Source organism: Pituophis catenifer, unplaced genomic scaffold, assembly GCF_029215685.1.
Source record: "Pituophis catenifer annectens isolate HBS135680 unplaced genomic scaffold, rPitCat1.0.hap2 SCAF_13, whole genome shotgun sequence".
NCBI lineage: Eukaryota > Metazoa > Chordata > Lepidosauria > Squamata > Colubridae > Pituophis > Pituophis catenifer.
Window position 1 is genome coordinate 7,817,093 of NW_027256893.1, and position 17,308 is coordinate 7,834,400.

At 43.6% G+C, this 17,308-nt stretch overlaps 1 protein-coding gene across 1 annotated transcript in view; it reads right to left on the minus strand.

Moving 5' to 3' along the window:
- Window positions 1-17,308, minus strand: part of LOC139323734 (galanin receptor type 1-like) — a 35,890-nt gene that overhangs the window by 9,117 nt on the left and 9,465 nt on the right. The window contains exon 2 of the mRNA XM_070953200.1: window positions 10,644-10,709. Within this exon, the coding sequence (XP_070809301.1) occupies window positions 10,644-10,709 (66 nt within the window). The remainder of the gene's footprint in view (window positions 1-10,643; window positions 10,710-17,308) is intronic.

Here is a 17,308-nt window from a genome sequence, read left to right on the forward strand (position 1 = left end):
TCGTGGTTAGCTTATTGCTAAGTTTACATGTGACACTTTTTGATTCTGGTTGTTTCCAAGCATGCTGGATTTACAATATCCATCACTTACTACCAGTTCGCATCACTTACTACATTACTACCGGTTCGCAGTAGCAGCTGCGCTGGGAGGCTCTGCCCACCCGCCCAGACCAGAGATGGGTTTCAGCAGGTTCTGACCAGTTCTGGAGAACCGGTAGTGGAAATTTTGAGTAGTTCAAAGAACCGGTAGTAAAAATTCTGACTGGCCCCCTCTCCATCTATTCTCTGCCTCCCAAGTGCCAGCTGATCGGGAGGAAATGGGGATTTTGCAATAACCTTCCCCTGGATTGGGGAAGGAATGGAGATTTTACAGTATCCTTCCCCTGCCACGCCCACCAAGCCACGCCCACCAAGCCACACCCATAGAACCGGTAGTAAAAAATGTTGAAACACACCACTGGCCCGGAGGTCATCAAATATGATCTGTGCATGCGCAGAAGCGGTGTACGCGCGAGCGAACCATTAGCAAAGGTAGGTGAAACCGACCCCTGCTGTGAGGTGAGGAGAGATGGATACCATAGTCCAGGGGTGGGCAACTGTGGCCCTTTTACAACCTGTGGACTTCAACTCCCAGAATTCCTGAGCCAGCCAAGCTTGGCTGGCTCAGGAATTCTGGGAGTTGAAGTCCACAGGTTGTAAAAGGGCCACAGTTGCCCACCGCTGCCATAGTCCAATACAGGACAGGGCAGTTTGTCTACGTGGCTAAGAAAAACTGTGAGGAACACTTCCACGTTTATCTGTGGGTATATTTATCGTTACCAGGTATACAGTTACAGGATTTTACCAGGCATCTCCAGACTTCAACCTAGACTAGAGGATATATTTGAAAATGTGAACATGTTGAAGTTCCTCCACAAAGTAACTTCTGTGTCCCACAGAAATTGCTTTTTCAGAAAGCAACGGGACTTATTTTTCCTTGAAGATAAACGTTTCTCTTTTTATCCAAGAAGCTTCTTCAGTTCTGATTGACGGGTGAAGGATGGAAGGATTTATATATCTTGCAGTCTCTGGTCGTTAGCATTCTTTCCGAGAGACATTGAGGCCGCTTGGAGGTTTTATCTGTGCCCTCAGGGTCACCTGAATAGTGCAAATGGGTGTGGAACTTTCTTGGGACTGCTGAAAGGATTGTGTTGTAAGAAGGTCCCACACCCATTTGCACTATTCAGGTGACCCTGAGGGCACAAATAAGCCTCCAAGTGGCCCAGTGGTGAAATGTAAAATTTAAAAGAAATTTAAAGGTTAAATTTGGTTAAATCTGGTAGTTAGCATTCTTTCTGAGAGACGTTGAGGCCGCTTGGAGGTTTTATCTGTGCCGTCAGGGTCACCTGAATAGTGCAAATGGGTGTGGAACTTTCTTGGGACTGGTGAAAGGATTGTGTTGTAAGAAGGTTCCACACCCATTTGCACTATTCAGGTGACCCTGAGGGCACAGATAAACCGCCAAGTGGCCCAGTGGTGAAATGTAAAATTTAAAAGAAATTTAAAGGTTAAATTTGGTTAAATCTGGTTGTTAGCACTCTTTCTGAGAGACATTGAGGCCACTTGGAGGTTTATTTGTGCCCTCAGGGTCACCTGAATAGTGCAAATGGGCATGGGACCTTCTTACAACACAATCCTTTCAGCAGCCCCAAGAAAGTTCCACATCCATTTGCACTATTCAGGTCACCGGTTCTGTGGGCGTGGCTTGGTGGGGGGGTAATGTGACTGGGTGGGCATGGCCAAGTGGTTTTTTTTTTTAACTTTTAAAACTTTTTAATTTTTAAAAGCATTTTTTCTACAACCGGCTGAAGAGGTTGTAGAAAAAAAAATGCTTTTAAAAGGCTGTGACGATCCCAGCTGAGTTGCCTGATCGTCAGAGGCTTTTTTTTTCTTTTAAAAGCAATTTTTCTGCCGAAGAGGTTGTTAAAAAAATGCTTTTAAAAGCCTCTGATGATCACGCAACTCAGTTGGGATTGCCAGAGGTTTTTAAAGACATTTCCCCCCCCCTACAACCTCTTTGGCCGAAGAGGTTATAGAAAAAATGCTTTTAAAAGGCTCTGACGATCCCGCGTGATCATCAGAGGCTTTTTTAAAAAACTTTTAAAAGCATTTTTTCGGCCGAAGAGGTTGTAGAAAAAAATGCTTTTAAAAGTAAAAAAAAAAAGCCTCTGATGATCGCGTGGCTCAGCTGGGCATGGGGGTGGGGGTGTAGGGATTTGTGCTACCGGTTCTCCAAACCACCAGCTGCCGGATCGGGCGATCCGGTCTAAACCGGGAGCATTTCACCCCTGAAGTGGCCTCAACGACTCTCAGAAAGAGTGCTAACAACCAGATCAGCGATGGGTTCCTCCCGGTTCCACCGAGCCAGTAGCGGTGATGATATGACGTCACCGAACCGGTTCTGCCCCCCGCCGCCCGTGTTATTCTTACCTTTTATTTGGCCCCACCCCCAATCTATTGCTGCCTCCTGAGTCCCAGCTGATGGCTAGAGGGAAAAAAACTGTTTAAACTCTTGCCGCAGGGCTTCAAAGGACTGCCCTACAGCTGTGTTAAAAGAAAACAAATGAGTAGACCGGTGCCTGCAAAAATAAATGTATAGACCGGTGCCTGCAAAAATAAATGGGTAGATTGGTACAGCTCTGCAAGCAGTTAAAAGACTGGTAGACCAGTACCTCTGCTAAATCCTAAATAATGGTCACCTAAATTGATAGTCACATGACCATCAAGCCACGCCCACAAAATAAGCCACACCCACAGAACTGGTAGTAAAAAAAATTAGAACCCACCCCTGGACCAGATGACTGCAAGGAATATAAATCCTTCCATTCTCCACCATTCAATCAGAACTGAAGAAGCTTCTTAGATGAGAAGTTTGCATTGTTTTATTCTTTGTTCTTAGCTGCCCAGAGTCCCTCGGGAGTTGGGCAGCATAAAAATGTGACAAATAAATAAATAAATAAATACATAAATAAATAAATAAGTGAAACATCTTCAAGGAAAAACGAAGTCCAGATGCCTTTTGAAAAAGCACCTTTGGGACAACCATGACCTGGAGGACTGAGAATCTCCACAGACAAATAACTACTACAGTGAACCAGTCTAGTAGCAATTATATCTGTTATAGTTAAATGTACAAACCCTGCATTATGCCCCATTTATATCCATCAATATGATATAATTATCGTATTGCTGAGCATAATATTATAGGAGGAGGAACTCAACAGCTAATGGCCAGAATTTTTCCAGGGGGGAAAAAAATGCTTTTGATGGAAAACCGATTTGCTGTCTAATACATATACAAGAGCAAATTATTTTAAATTACATCAGTCATCAAATAGCAGGAGTGTCTGAGTTTCCTGTTTTTCTTTTTTAAAAGTAGGCCTGGTGGCCAAAGGAATCCAGACAGAGTGGAAGAATGAGGCCTCCTTGGAATTATCACCTGCCTCAGTCTTTTTGAGGGATGTTTTGGACTCTCAATAGTTTTGTTCTTGATGAGAAACAGACTCAAGGCTGCTGTTACTGTGCACTCAGATCATCCTTTTGCAGATGAGATACAAGTAGTCCTTAACTTTACAGATTAACAGAGTTGGAAGGGAGCTTGTAGGTCATCTAGTCCAACCCCCTGCCCAAGCAGGAAACCCTACACCATTTCTGACAGAGATGGCAGTCCATCTTGAAAGCCTCCAGTGATGGAGCTCCCACAACTTCTGAAGGCAACTTTTGTTCCATGGGTTGATTGCTCTCACTGTCAGAAAATTCCTCCTTATTTTCAGCTTGAATCTCTCCTTGATCAGTTTCCATCAGGAGGCTGGACTAGAGGACCTCTGAGGTTCCTTCCGACTCTGTCATTCTATTCTATTTTTTTTTCTCATACTAAAAACTCTCCTTGTTCAGTTTCCATCCATTATTCCTTGACTGGCCTTCAGGTACCTTGGAAAACAGCTTGACTCCCTCCTCTCTGTGGCAGCCCCTCAAATATTGGAAGACTGCTATCCTGGTCCTTCTCTTCACTAGACTAGCCATGCGCAATTCCTGCAACCGTTCATTGTATGTTTTAGCCTCCAGTCCCCTAATCATCCTGGTTGCTCTTCTCTGCACTCTTTCTAGAGTCTCAATGTCTTTTTTATAGTATGGTGACCGAAACTGGACGCAATATTCTAAGTGTGGTCTTACTGAGGCTTTATAGAGTGGTATTAGTTACTTACAACCATTTGACTGTTACAACGGATGAGAAAAACGTGGCCTTTTTCATTCCTATGGCCATTGCCTCATCTCCATAGTTAGATGATCAAAATTCAGATGCTTGATAACTGGCTCATATTTATGAAGGTTGCAGGAGATGAAGAAATAGTCAAGAAGATTGTGCAGAAATGGATAGACTGACATTGAAAATGAAACAGAAAGAGGACATGGAATATTATCAAGCATGGAATTTATTTTACCAATGGTTGGAAAAGAGGGGTGGAGTGAGATTAAGAATGTAAATTTGTATTGTTAAGCAAATTAAATACCCAGACAACACAATGTTTATTAAGCACTAAGAAATGTATTTAATAGAAAATCAATAAAAGAAAATAAAAAAAGAAAATGGAGCAAAATTCACTTAGCAAAAAAAGACATTTTGGGCTCAATAGTGGTCGTAAATCGAGGACTACATATATCATTGGGCCAAAGACACCAATGTCTTCTGATGCTGAGGGCTGAAAGTGTCCTCACTTGCACAGACCTTCCCTTTATGGAACAGAAGCTCAGTAGGCAAACTCATCGTGAATCTGAACATCTGGACCAGGGATGGGTTCTAAAATATTTTAGTACCGGTTCTGTGGGTGTGGCTTATTTTGTGGACGTGGCTTGGTCATGTGACGGTGGGAGTGGCTTGATGGTCATGTGACTGGGTAGGCGTGGCCAACTCAATGTCACTCACGTCAAGGGGTCCCTCACCTGGCCCCTCCCTTCCCAACCATTCCTTGTCACACACAGCCTCAACGTATCTACAGTTCTGTAAAAATGTTGTTCACCTTTTTTCAACTTTATTATCTACATACTATAGATGTACTTTCATGGACCACTGAAAGGAGGAAATGGCTCACATGCTTTGCCCAAGAGTGTGATAGGCAACAGGTTTTTAAGGGGCTGCCAGAAAGAATGTATAGGCAATGTATTTTCCAAAGCACCAGAAGGCAAAACAAGAAGCAATGGATGGAAACTGAATAAAGAAAGAAGTTAATTTTTCTCTTAAAACTAAGGAGAAACTTCCTAACAGTGAGAACCAATATAGGTGCAGAAATATTTCAGTCATAATTTCACATATAAAATAGCCATTCGTGCATATTGTTCAAAAACAGTAATTATGGCTGATGTTTGACAGCAAGTGTAAAAGTCAAAGATCACAAGAGTGCTTCTTTCTCTGTATGTATACAAAACATCACATACCAGGAATAGCATATTAAGATGGACTTATGCAACCTGATGTACAAAATAAACACACACATATTTATGCCCTGGACTATAGACATTGAATGCATGTAAATCTCTGAAAAATATGTGGTAGCCCTGGGCAAAAGAAAGCCAGTAAAATAATTCTAGGTGTAGGGACAGTGTAAAATATTAACACATGATAAATAATGGAGCAATTAAAAATAAAAGCACAGAGGGTTTTTTTTTCTCTCTCTCTCTCCTTTTCTTCCTCTTTCTTTCTCTCTTTTTCTCTCTTTCTCTGTCTTTTTGGGGTGAGGGTGTTTGTGGCTATGAGAACTACTTTCAAAATTGTTACTGGATATTTCCTGTTACATGAAACTGCTAAAAGGCTTTTGCAGTCATATAATGCAACAAAATTACTATTTTTTTAATAGTAAAAGTAAACTGACATATGAAACTACTTCTAAATAACTATGTAAGAGAGGAATAAATCTTTTTCTGAAAATTACTGGCGCAAATACACAAAATTAGAGCTGTAATGTGTGGTAATATTATTTATAATAGAATTTTGGTGGAGGAAAGAGAGTAGCAAGGAGATGGACACATTGAGAACTACATGAAAGGAACACGAAAGTTACAAAGTCACTGTATATAAATTTGTTTAATAAATACAATGGGAAAGGTCTTTGGGGATTCCAGAATTTACATGGCACTAATTGGATTTTTGATCTCCCTTTTATTTTGAGACATAATAGACTAGTTTTACACTATAACTAAATTACACAAGAGAATGTAGTATATATACCAAAAATAATTCAGTAACAATTTAATCTGATACATTGGGTTAAGTGATGCAGGGCTTGATCTAATTTCAGGCAAGTTCAAGCCTCTGTTAAGAGATACCTGCATTCTCTCTCTCTCTCTCCCTTTTTCTTTTTCTTTCTTTCTTTGTCTCTTTCTTTCTTCTCTTTCTTTCTTTCTTTCTTTCTTTCTCCCTTTCTGTGAAGAACCCCAGAAGGTCTTTGGTAGGAGGAAGAAAATTCAGATGTTTTGAAACTCAAAACATGCCCATTGATCATCTGGCATTCTTAGAGCTCCACTATTGATTAGCTTAGCCTGAGCAAGGATAGCTAGCAGCCAATTACAATAAGCTCTCAACTCAAGCTCAGTGCACCTGGGGATCTCCAAACAGTGAGGATGAAGTGTGAGTAAAAGGGTTTACCCTTCCCTCCCTCCCTCCCTCTCTCTCTTTCTTTCTCCCTCCCTTTCTCCTATCTCCCTTCCTGTGAAGAACCCCAGAAAGTCTTTGGTAGGAGGAAGAAAAGCCAGAAGTTTTGAAACGTTTTGTAGCTTAGCCTGAGCAAGGATAGCTAGTGCAGGCACTTACAATAAGCTCTCAACTCAAGGTCAGTGCACCTGGGGATCCCCAAACAGTGAGGAAAAACGTTTTGTAGCTTAGCCTGAGCAAGGATAGCTAGTGCAGGATTTACAATAAGCTCTCAACTCAAGGTCAGTGCACCTGGGCATCTTCCTAAACAGTGAGGATTTCTTTGTTTCTTTCTCCCTTGAAGCCCCCCCCCACAGCCCATTTTTGCTTCCAGGGGGCTGCAGGGAGTCTTGCTAGGCACCCCCCTCATGCCCCATTTTGGCCTTAGCAAGCCTCCCTGCAGCCCCGGGAGCCAAAATGGGGTGCGCGGGGGAGGGGGACTCCTGTAAGGGGCGGGGAAGGTAAGGTCGTGAGTCTGGTGGGGCTGGCGCAGCATGCTTTGGAGGGGCGGGGTAGCGCGACTTACCTATAGGGGTGAAATGCTCCCGATTCAGACTGGATCTCCCGATCTGGTAGCGATGGCGGCGGGTGGTTCGGAGAACCAGTAGCAAAAATCCCTGTGCCCCCCCACCCCACCCCTATGCCCAGCTGAGATGCAGGATCATCAGAGGCTTTTTTTTTTTACTTTTAAAAGCATTTTCTCTACAATCTCTTCTGACGAAAAAATGCTTTTAAAAGTAAAAAAAAAAAAAGCCTCTGATGATCACGCAACTCAGCTGAGATCGTCAGAGGCTTTTCAAAGCATTTTTTTCTGCAACCTCTTGGCCGAAGAGGTGGTAAAAAAAATGCTTTGAAAAGTCTCTGACGATCCCAGCTGAGTTGCCTAATCGGCAGAGGCTTTTCAAAGCATTAGAAAAAATGCTTTGAAAAGTTAAAAAAAAAAAAGTTGGCCACGCCCACCCAGTCACATTACCCCCCCCCACCAAGCCACGCCCACAGAACCAGTAGTAACAAATTTTACATTTCACCCCTGGTCCTCACCTTAGAACTACATTTGAGACCAGAATCTTCATTGCTAAGCAAGGCAGTTGTTAAGTGGTTCACATCTGATTTTATGACTTTTTTTTGCCAAGGTTGGTAAGTGACTCATGTTTGTGACTGTGGGGATGGTGAGACAGTCATGAGTGAGAGAACCAGCTCGTGATCCCACTGCGAACTGGTAGTAAAGGTAAGTGGAACCCACTCCTGTGGGAAGGGTATGCATGTTTAAAAAGTTAAGATAAAGATCGTAAACATTCAAGCAAAGCCCTGTATCTTTTTTTTTTATATTCTTACAAGTGTGATGCGTATTGAAGGATGCTCTCAGTCCTTAAAAGGGTTAATCCGAAGCAACCAACAAATAAGCCCTCCAGCCAACTCCTTGCAATTTTAAAAATAAAAAAATAATAATTTGGAACTTTACTATTATTTATAACTGTACGTTTATCTTCCTTGTGTCAGTATTTCAAATTAACGTTGATTTTACTTGTAATATTTGGTGAATAAAGGATGATAAACTGATTAAAAACCTTGTTTGAAAAGACACCTGGGCTCAGAACTTTGATTAAACAAGGTCATCTTGTTAATTGGCTGCAAAACAGCAAAACAACAGTTCACAGAAATTTTAAATATGCACAGCATGAAAACCCTTAGCCTTAAATGCCTGTGAGAAGACAAACCGTTGACTCGCTTACAGGGAAAAAAAAATATCGCTAGTTATCACCCTCCATGCGTTTCTTACATGAAAATTCAGTTGATTGCACAATAAAGGTTCTACCGGGATTATGTACCGTATTTTTCGGAGTATAAGATGCACCTTAGTTTTTGGGAAGGAAAATAAGAAAAAAGCTGATTGGTGGGTGGATTGGCCTCCCGGAATACCCCCAATCAGTTGTTTCCAGAGGTGAATTTTGGAAGGTTCCTTGGTTGTGTGCTCTGTGCCGTGCTTTTTTTTTCTGCCTCTGAAAGCCTCCGAAACAGAGCTTCAGAAAAAAAGGCTTTTTTTCTGAAGCTTCTTTCAGAGGCTTTTTTTTCTGAAGGACTATCTGTACTCTGTTCAATCTCCTTTCTTTGGTATTAGTATGTAGATTAACCTCTTCCGATCTGTTGGTTATTGTGTCATTCTCCAGATTTGTTAACATAGACTGGTTAGAACCTTTACTGATTCTTCTTTCAGAAGCTTCTTTCAGCCTCCGAAGTCTCCATTTGCGAGGCTGGGCAGGGCTACATTCAGAGTATAACACGCACCCAGATTTTCATCCCAGGGATGAAATTCAGCAGGTTCTGAGAGGTTCTGGAGAACCAGTAGCGTAAATTTTGAGTAGGTCAGAGAACCAGCAAATACCACCTCTGAATGGGGATTTTGCAGTATCCTTCCCCTGGAGTGGGGTGGGAATGGAGATTTTGCAGTATCCTTTCCCAGGAGTGGGGTGGGAATGGGGATTTTGCAGTATTCTTCCCCTGGAGTGGGATAGGAATGGAGATTTTGCAGTATCCTTCCCCTGCCACACCCACCAAGCCACACCATGCCCACCAAGCAAGGGTGAAATGTAAAATTTGTTACTACCGGTTCTGTGGGCATGGCTTGGTGGGGGGCGGTGTAATGTGACTGGGTGGGAGTGGCCAACTTTTTTTTTTTAACTTTTCAAAGCATTTTTTCTAATGCTTTGAAAAGCCTCCGCCGATCAGGCAACTCAGCTGGGATCATCAGAGACTTTTCAAAGCATTTTTTTTACCACCTCTTCAGCCAAGAAGTTGCAGGAAAAAATGCTTTGAAAAGCCTCTGACAATCCCAGCTGAGCCGCGCGATCATCAGAGGCTTTTTTTTTTTTACTTTTAAAAGCATTTTTTCGTCGGAAGAGGTTGTAGAAAAAATGCTTTTAAAAGTAGTAAAAAAAAAGCCTCTGATGATCGTGCGGCTCAGCTGGGCATTGGGGGGGGGCGCAGGGATTTTTGCTACTGGTTCTCTGAACTGCCCGCCGCCATCGCTACCGGATCGGGCAATCCGGTCCGAACTGGGAGCATTTCACCCCTGCCACCAAGCCATGCCCACAGAACCGGTAGTAAAAAAAATTGAATTCCACCACTGACCCTTCCTCTTCCTACTTTCCCCACAACAACAATCCTGTGAGGTGGGTTGGGTTGAGAGAGAGGGGACTGGCCCTAAGTCACCCAGCTGGCTTTCATGGCTTAAGGCAGGACTTTTTTTTTTTTAATTTGATTTATATGCCGCCATTCTCCGGAGACTCAGGGCGGCTTACAACGCGCTAAGCAATAGCCTTCATTCTTTTGTATATTTATACAAAGTCAGCTTATTGCCCCCACAATCTGGGTCCTCAATTTACCTGCCTTAGAAAGGATGGAAGGCTGAGTCAACCTTGAGCCTTGGCGAGATTCGAACCTGCAGTAATTGCAGGCAGCTGTTCTTAATAACAGGGTGCTTTAGACCACTGTACTACCAAGGCACTTATGGTCTCCTGCATTCTAGTCCGGTGCTTTAACCACTAAATCAAACTGTTCAAACAGGGTTCTGTTCTCTTATCTGCTTACATATAAGAGACAGAATCTTGCCAGACTAAATGCTTACTACTCTCACCTTAATGAATATATCCTAGGAAGTGGCTCTTTGAATCTTTCTGTCTCCTAACCATCTCTGGGCTGGTCTGTTTCTTGTCCTCCCGCCCCTCCCTTTCTAGAATATGCTCCCTCCTTTCTGGGAAACTGCCACCTCATTGTTGTCCTTCACACCAGGTCCCCCTCCCTCCCTCCCATAGGCATCATCTCTCATAGAAACAGACGTACCACATTTTGATTAGTTTTTTGTGAAACGCAAAGTATCTTCCCTGATCTACAATGCTTAGTAATTGCTGCTTGGGATTTACCTTTCTCTTTGATCTCTCTGACTTCCTGGAAATATTCTTCACTTTTTTATGAAGGTGATATAAAACCTACGAAAGAGAAAGAATGAAAGAAAATGTTGCCTTATTTCAGAAAGTAATTGTTTTTTTCCCCAGCCCATTCCTGGAGCTTGCAGGAGAATAATGAATAGAATAGAATTCTTTATTGGCCAAGTGTGATGGGACACACAAGGAATTTGTCTTTGGTGCAGATGCTCTCAGTGTACATAAAAAGAAAAGATACATTCGTCAGGAATCATAAGGTACAGCACTTAAGAATAGTCATAGGGTACAAATAAGCAATCGAATCATATTAGGAAACAGTCAATATAAATCGTAAGGATACCAGCAACAAGGTTACAGTCATGCAGTCATAAATGGGAGGAGATGGATGATAGGAACGATGAGAAGATTAATAGTAATAATAATGCAGACTTAGTGAATAGTTTGACAGTGTTGAGGGAATTATTTGTTTAGCAGAGTGATGGTGTTCAGGAAAAAACTGTTCTTGTGTCTAGTTGTTCTGGTGTGTAGTGCTCTATAGCGTCATTTTGAGGGTAGGAGTTGAAACAGTTTATGTCCAGGATGTGAGGGGTCTGTCGATATTTTCGCAGCCCTCGTTTTGACTCGTGCAGTATACAGGTCCTCAGTGGAAGGCAGGTTGGTAGCCATTGTTTTTTCTGCAGTTCTAATTATCCTCTGAAGTCTCTGTCTGTCTTGTTGGGTTGCAGAACCAAACCAGACAGTTATAGAGGTGCAGATGACAGACTCCATAATCTTCCCCCTAATTTGATCAAGCTTCAGATGAGATCACTGTGTAACCCCTTTGCTTTTTTAAAAATTTTTATAGCCCCTCAGATATTTTTAAGAATCTGCACTACATATTAGCTATCTTATATACTACTAAAACTCTCCAGTTTGTTTGTCTATCTGTAACCTTCAACTGGGCAAAACGGAACACCGTAGGGCAACCATTTTTTAAAATCAAGGTAGCTCAAATGGACTAATGTAGGAGAGGAACAGTGGTGAGATTCAACTGCTTCTCTCTGGATCGCGCGAACCGGTAGTGGCGACTGCGGGAGGCTCCGCCCACCTGCCCAGACATAATGCACCACCTCTGTGCATGTGCTCACATTTGTGAACCGGTAGGGAAGGTAAGTGAATCCCACCTCTGGAGAGGAAGTGGCAGAACCTGAGGATGGAATTTAAAAAGGGATCAGCTTAGAATCTCTACATAGCCACAAGTGAACTAACTCCAAGCCCACCTTGAATTCTGTTGACTCTTATCTAGTTCATAGCAGGTTGGTTAAGAATATTCATGTGCATAGGCATAGGTAGCAATAAATTAATTTAATTGGACCTTCACACGTGGAGCTGATTCTTCGTGCCTGATATTGGCTTAAAGAATGTGTCCAAAATCCAAGGCCCAGCGGTGAAATCCAATTTTTTTTACTGCCGGTTCTGTGGGCGTGGCTTGGTGGGCGTGGCAGGGGAAAGATATTGCAAAATCTCCATTTTCTTGGCAAGTTTTTTCGGAAGTGGTTGGCCATCATCCTAGGGCTGAGAGAAAGTGACTGCCCATGGTCTCCTGATTTCTAGCCTGGTGCCTTATCCACTACAGCAAACTACATAGTATACCAAATGCTTAATTAACTGGAAAAGCTAGTTTTTCGGGGGAAGGGAAGGGAAGGGAAGGGAAGGGAAGAGAAGAGGAAAGAGAAGAGGGGAGGGAAGAGGGAAGGGAAGGGAAGGGAAGGGAGAAGAGAAGAAAAAGAAAAGAGAAGAAAAGAAGATGGAAGAAAAGAGGGAAGGGAAGGGAAGAGAGAAGAGAAGATGGAAGAGAAGGTAAGAGAAGCTGGAAGGGAAGAGAAGAGAGAAGAGAAGAGGGGAGGGAAGAGGGAAGGGAATAGAAGAGAAGAGAAGATGGAAGAAAAGAGGGAAGGAAAGGGAAGAAGGAAAGGAAAAGAGAAGAGAAGAGGGAAGAGAAGAGAAGAGGGAAGAGAAGAGAAGAGGAGAAGATAGAAGAGAAGGGAAGAGAAGAGAAGAGAAGATGGAAGGGAAGGGAAGAGAAGAGAAGAGAAGAGGGGAAGGAAGAGGGAAGAGAAAAGAGAAGAGAAGCTGGAAGGGAAGGGAAGAGAAGAGAGAAGAGGGGAGGGAAGTGGAAGTGGAAGGAGAGAAGAGGAGAGGAGAGGAGAGGAGAGGAGAGGAGAGGAGAGGAGGAGAGGAGAGGAGAGGAGAGGAGAGGAGAAGAGAAGAGAAGAGAAGAGAAGAGAAGAGAAGAGAAGAGAAGAGAAGAGAAGAGAAGAGAAGAGAAGAGAAGAGAAGAGAAGAGAAGAGAAGAGAAGCTGGACAAATACAACCACTAAATCTTGGACCACATTAGTTCAACATTTTGTGTAAATCCCTCTAACAAGCTGATGGCCCTCACCTTAGATCACTGTTCAGCTTCAGGAGGATACATCTGTCAAGAGCCACTAATCTTAATGGAATCATTTTATCTCCTGTTTGAAAGGCATCCTATTTCTCTGACTCAGGGTTGACATAACATTGTGCTAATTAACCTGCATCTGTTTTGTTTATGCAAAGGGGATTCTTTTCCCTACCTCCATTTGCAAAAGAGGCCTCTGTAGTGAAGGCTGCCCTTGGAGGAAAAAAAAAAACCACTCTATTACTTCAAACTACTCTAGATCACCTTTCCAAATTGAGTTTGTCAGGGCTCGTTCAAAATCATGGAAGCTTTAAAAAGTACAGGTTTTGGTATATAAGTGAGAAAAAGACAAGCTACCTTCTCCTCCTCTCCCCCCTGCTCCTCAGGGCTGATCTGCTCAACCTTCAACCTGCTGTTTACATTTGAGGAAGCACAGGGAAAATAGATATTAACTGCCTTCGTGCCATTAATACCATTTAGGCCCAAATGATCCGTTGCTGAGAAGCCCGGGCAGCAAAGAGAGATCTTCCCTGGATTTGACTCTTGCAGGTCACAAGAGGGCTACTTAACTATTCTAGAAAATCATCCAAGAAGCATCTTGGGGTAGTGCTGGATTAGAAGCAGGGGTGAAATGCTCCCGGTTCGGACCGGATCGCCCGATCCAGTAGCGATGGCAGTGAGTGGTTCAGAGAACCGGTAGCAAAAATTCCTGGGCCCCCCCATTGCCCAGCTGAGCCGTGCAATCATCAAAGGCTTTTTTTTTTAACTTTTAAAAGGATTTTTTCTATAACCTCTTCGGCTGAAAAAATGCTTTTAAAAGTAAAAAAAAAAAAAAAAAGCCTCTGAAAATCGCGCAGCTCAGCTGGGATCGTCAGAGGCTTTTAAAAGCATTTTTTCTACAACCTCTTCAGCCGAAGAGGTTGTAGGGGAAAAAAAATGCTTTTAAAAGCCTCTGATGATCCCAGCTGAGTTGCCTGATCATCAGAGGCTTTTAAAAGCATTTTTTTTTCTGCAACCTCTTCAGCCGAAGAGGTGGTAGAAAAAAATGCTTTTAAAGGTTAAAAAAAAAAAAAAAGTTGGCCACGCCCACGCAGTCACATTACCCACCCACCCACCAAGCCATGCCTACAGAACCGGTAGTAACAAATTTTACATTTCCCCACTGATTAGAAGGTAGGAGGTGACTTTGGGTCAGTGAGTCCTTCTTTCTTGGCCCTAGGCAGAAGAAGACAATAGCCAAACCAGCTTGGTCTAAGTGTCTGTTGGAAGAAATGTCCAATTCCAAGTGGGGAGAAAGACACTGGAAATATGGAGGCCGCTTGGGAAGATGGTTTTTAATGGTGGACAGGACCACGTCAGAGGTGGGTTTCAGCAGGTTCTGACCAGTTCAGGAGAACCGGTAGCGGAAATTGTGAGTAGTTCAGAGAACCGGTAAACACCACCTCTGACTGGCCCCGACCCCATCTATTCTCTGACTCCCAAGTCCCAGCTGATCGGGAGGAAATGGAGATTTTGCAGTAACCTTCCTCTGGAGTGGGGTGGGAATGGAGATTTTACAGTATCCTTCCCCTGCCACACCCCCAAGCCACGCCCACCAAGCCAGACCCACAGAACCGGTAATAAAATATTTTGAATCTCACCACTGGACCACGTGGTTTGAGGTCCGGGGATGGGGGAAAAGGAAGAGATGCTGAGAGTGCCCCGGTTTTATGCCCTCCGTTGGGCTTTTGAATTTGAGCTTGTATTCTGATAGGTTGTCAGACTCCCATGGGACCATGCAGGGGCAACTCTGTAGGATGTCCCGAGTCCTAGGCTTGGTTGAGCCTTGCTGGGTGATGACGTAATGAAAGGGCTTTGGGCAATTCCTACTATGGCTCGGCCGGAAGGAGGTAAATCTTTGTTATGTAGAATAGACTGGCCCAGGCCTTAATGGCCCATTGACAAAGGTGGTGGGGAGTGAGTTTCTGCCTCCCTTTTAGGGAAAATATTCTGCCCTTTTAATATTTCCTAAAACTTCTCATTTTCCTAGGAGAGGGGTGGGTGCTAACTTCCTACAGGTCAAGGCCTTGGTAGTACAGTGGTCTAAGGCACCCTGTTATTAAGCTGGTTATTAAGACCAGCTGCCTGCAATTACTGCAGGTTCAAATCTCGCCAAGGCTCAAGGTTGACTCAGCCTTCCATCCTTTCTAAGGTGGGTAAAATGAGGACCCAGTTTGTGGGGGCAATAAACTGACTTTGTAAAAATATACAAAAGTATGAAGGCTTAACGCACTGTAAGCCGCCCTGAGTCTCTGGAGAAGGGCGGCATATAAATCAAATTAAAAAAAAAAAAGGCACCAAGCTAGGAACCAGGAGACTACAAATTTATAAATTCCAGTCCTGCCTTGACCATGAAAGCTGGTTAGTTGACTTGGGCCAATCACCAGGGGAAAGCCATAAAAGCTTGGTGATTTTGGATCTCTCTCTCCCTCTCCCTCCCCTTCTTTTTTTTTTAATTTGATTTATATGCCGCCCTTCTCCGAAGACTCAGGGCGGCTTACAATGTGCTCAGCAATAGCCTTCATCCTTTTGTATATTTATACAAAGTCAGCTTATTGCCCCCACAACTGGGTCCTCTCCCTCTCCCACCCCCCTCTCTCCAACGGATCTCACAGGGTTGTTGTGGGGAAAATAGGAGGACAAAGGAATGTTAGATATGTTCATTGCCTTGAGTTGTTTATAAAAATAACGGTGGTAGGATATAAATTAAATAAACAAACAAACCAGTGAATAAAAATCATCTCCAAAATCTTGCCAAGAGAACTGCGGGGACTTATCAAAGACTCTGGGAGCCTATTTTTGTATTTAAATTAAGCGGTGGCTCAGTGGCTAAGATGCTGAGCTTGTCGATCGAAAGGTCGGCAGTTCAGCGGTTCGAATCCCTAGTGCCGTGTAACGGGGTGAGCTCCCGTTATTTGTCCCAGCTTCTGCCAACCTAGCAGTTCGAAAGCACGTAAAAAATGGAAGTAGAAAAATAGGGACCACCTTTGATGGGAAGGTAACAGCGTTCCGTGCACCTTTGGCGTTGAGTCATGCCGGCCACATGACCACAGAGACGTCTTCAGACAGCGCTGGCTCTTCGGCTTTGAAACGGAGATGAGCACCGCCCCCTAGAGTCAGGAACAATTAGCACATATGTGCAAGGGGAACCTTTACCTTTTTAATTCTAAAAACCAGAAAGGCCAAACCTTTAAAAGATGTTCAAATTCTGAAAGGTTCCTGGCTCCAAGAATCCTAAAATCTTGCACGAGTGTCCTTTTTTACCCAACTACTGTATTTGATGTGTGACATTTCTCAACACGTCACGCTAAATTCTTAAGAGGTTTGTGCCTTCATGGGCTGCCCGTAACAACAAAGGGTTGATCTGCAGGATGGACTTTCTCTTGGATAAATGAGGACCACGGATCATTTTCTGTGCGCTGTAATTCCAGACTGTCTCACCCACGCTCAATTTACGTGGAAGGCTATCTCCACCCAACTGTTATGTGTTTTTTTTTGTTTTTTACACAAGGTCACTGGTGGAATGGAAAAAGGATGGAGTTTTTTTTTTTTTAAAGTGAAATGGTAGACTTGTGAAAGGGTAATGCTGCTTTCTCCTTCCAGACATAACATCAGACCAAAGTGGAGGGGAAAAAAATGGAAATCCGGAAGAGGGTTTTTTTGTTTTGTTTTTTTAAAAAGCCAGCTTTATTTCCAACCAATTTACATATCAAAGACAAATGGTGTAAGACAAGGGTACGGTAAAAAAAAAAGGGAAAAAAAATGCTAGCCTTAGTAGGATTTGTATTAACCTCTCAAGACCAGGTGTGGGCTTCAAAAATTTTAGCAAGGGGTTCTCTGCCCGATTGCTGGGGGGGGCGCGTGGCCATGGTGGGTGTGGCCTAGTTGGCCTCCTGCACCACAGTGGGGGGACGGACATTTTTGCCCTCCCCGGGCTCTGGAGGCTTTGCTCGAGCCCCCGAGAGGGCAAAAACAGCCTCCCCAGGCTCCGGAGGCCCTCTGGAGGCCCTCCGGAGGCCCTCTGAACTTCCAGTGGGCCCGTTTTTTCGCCTTCCCCGAGCCTCCGTGCATGCCCTGCAATTACCTACATCCAGAACAGGCTGCGTGGGGACTCCTGGGAGGGAAGGGGCGGGGTGGGTGGGGCCAGCCAGGAGTGGGATTTGTGGGTTCTCTGAACTGCACC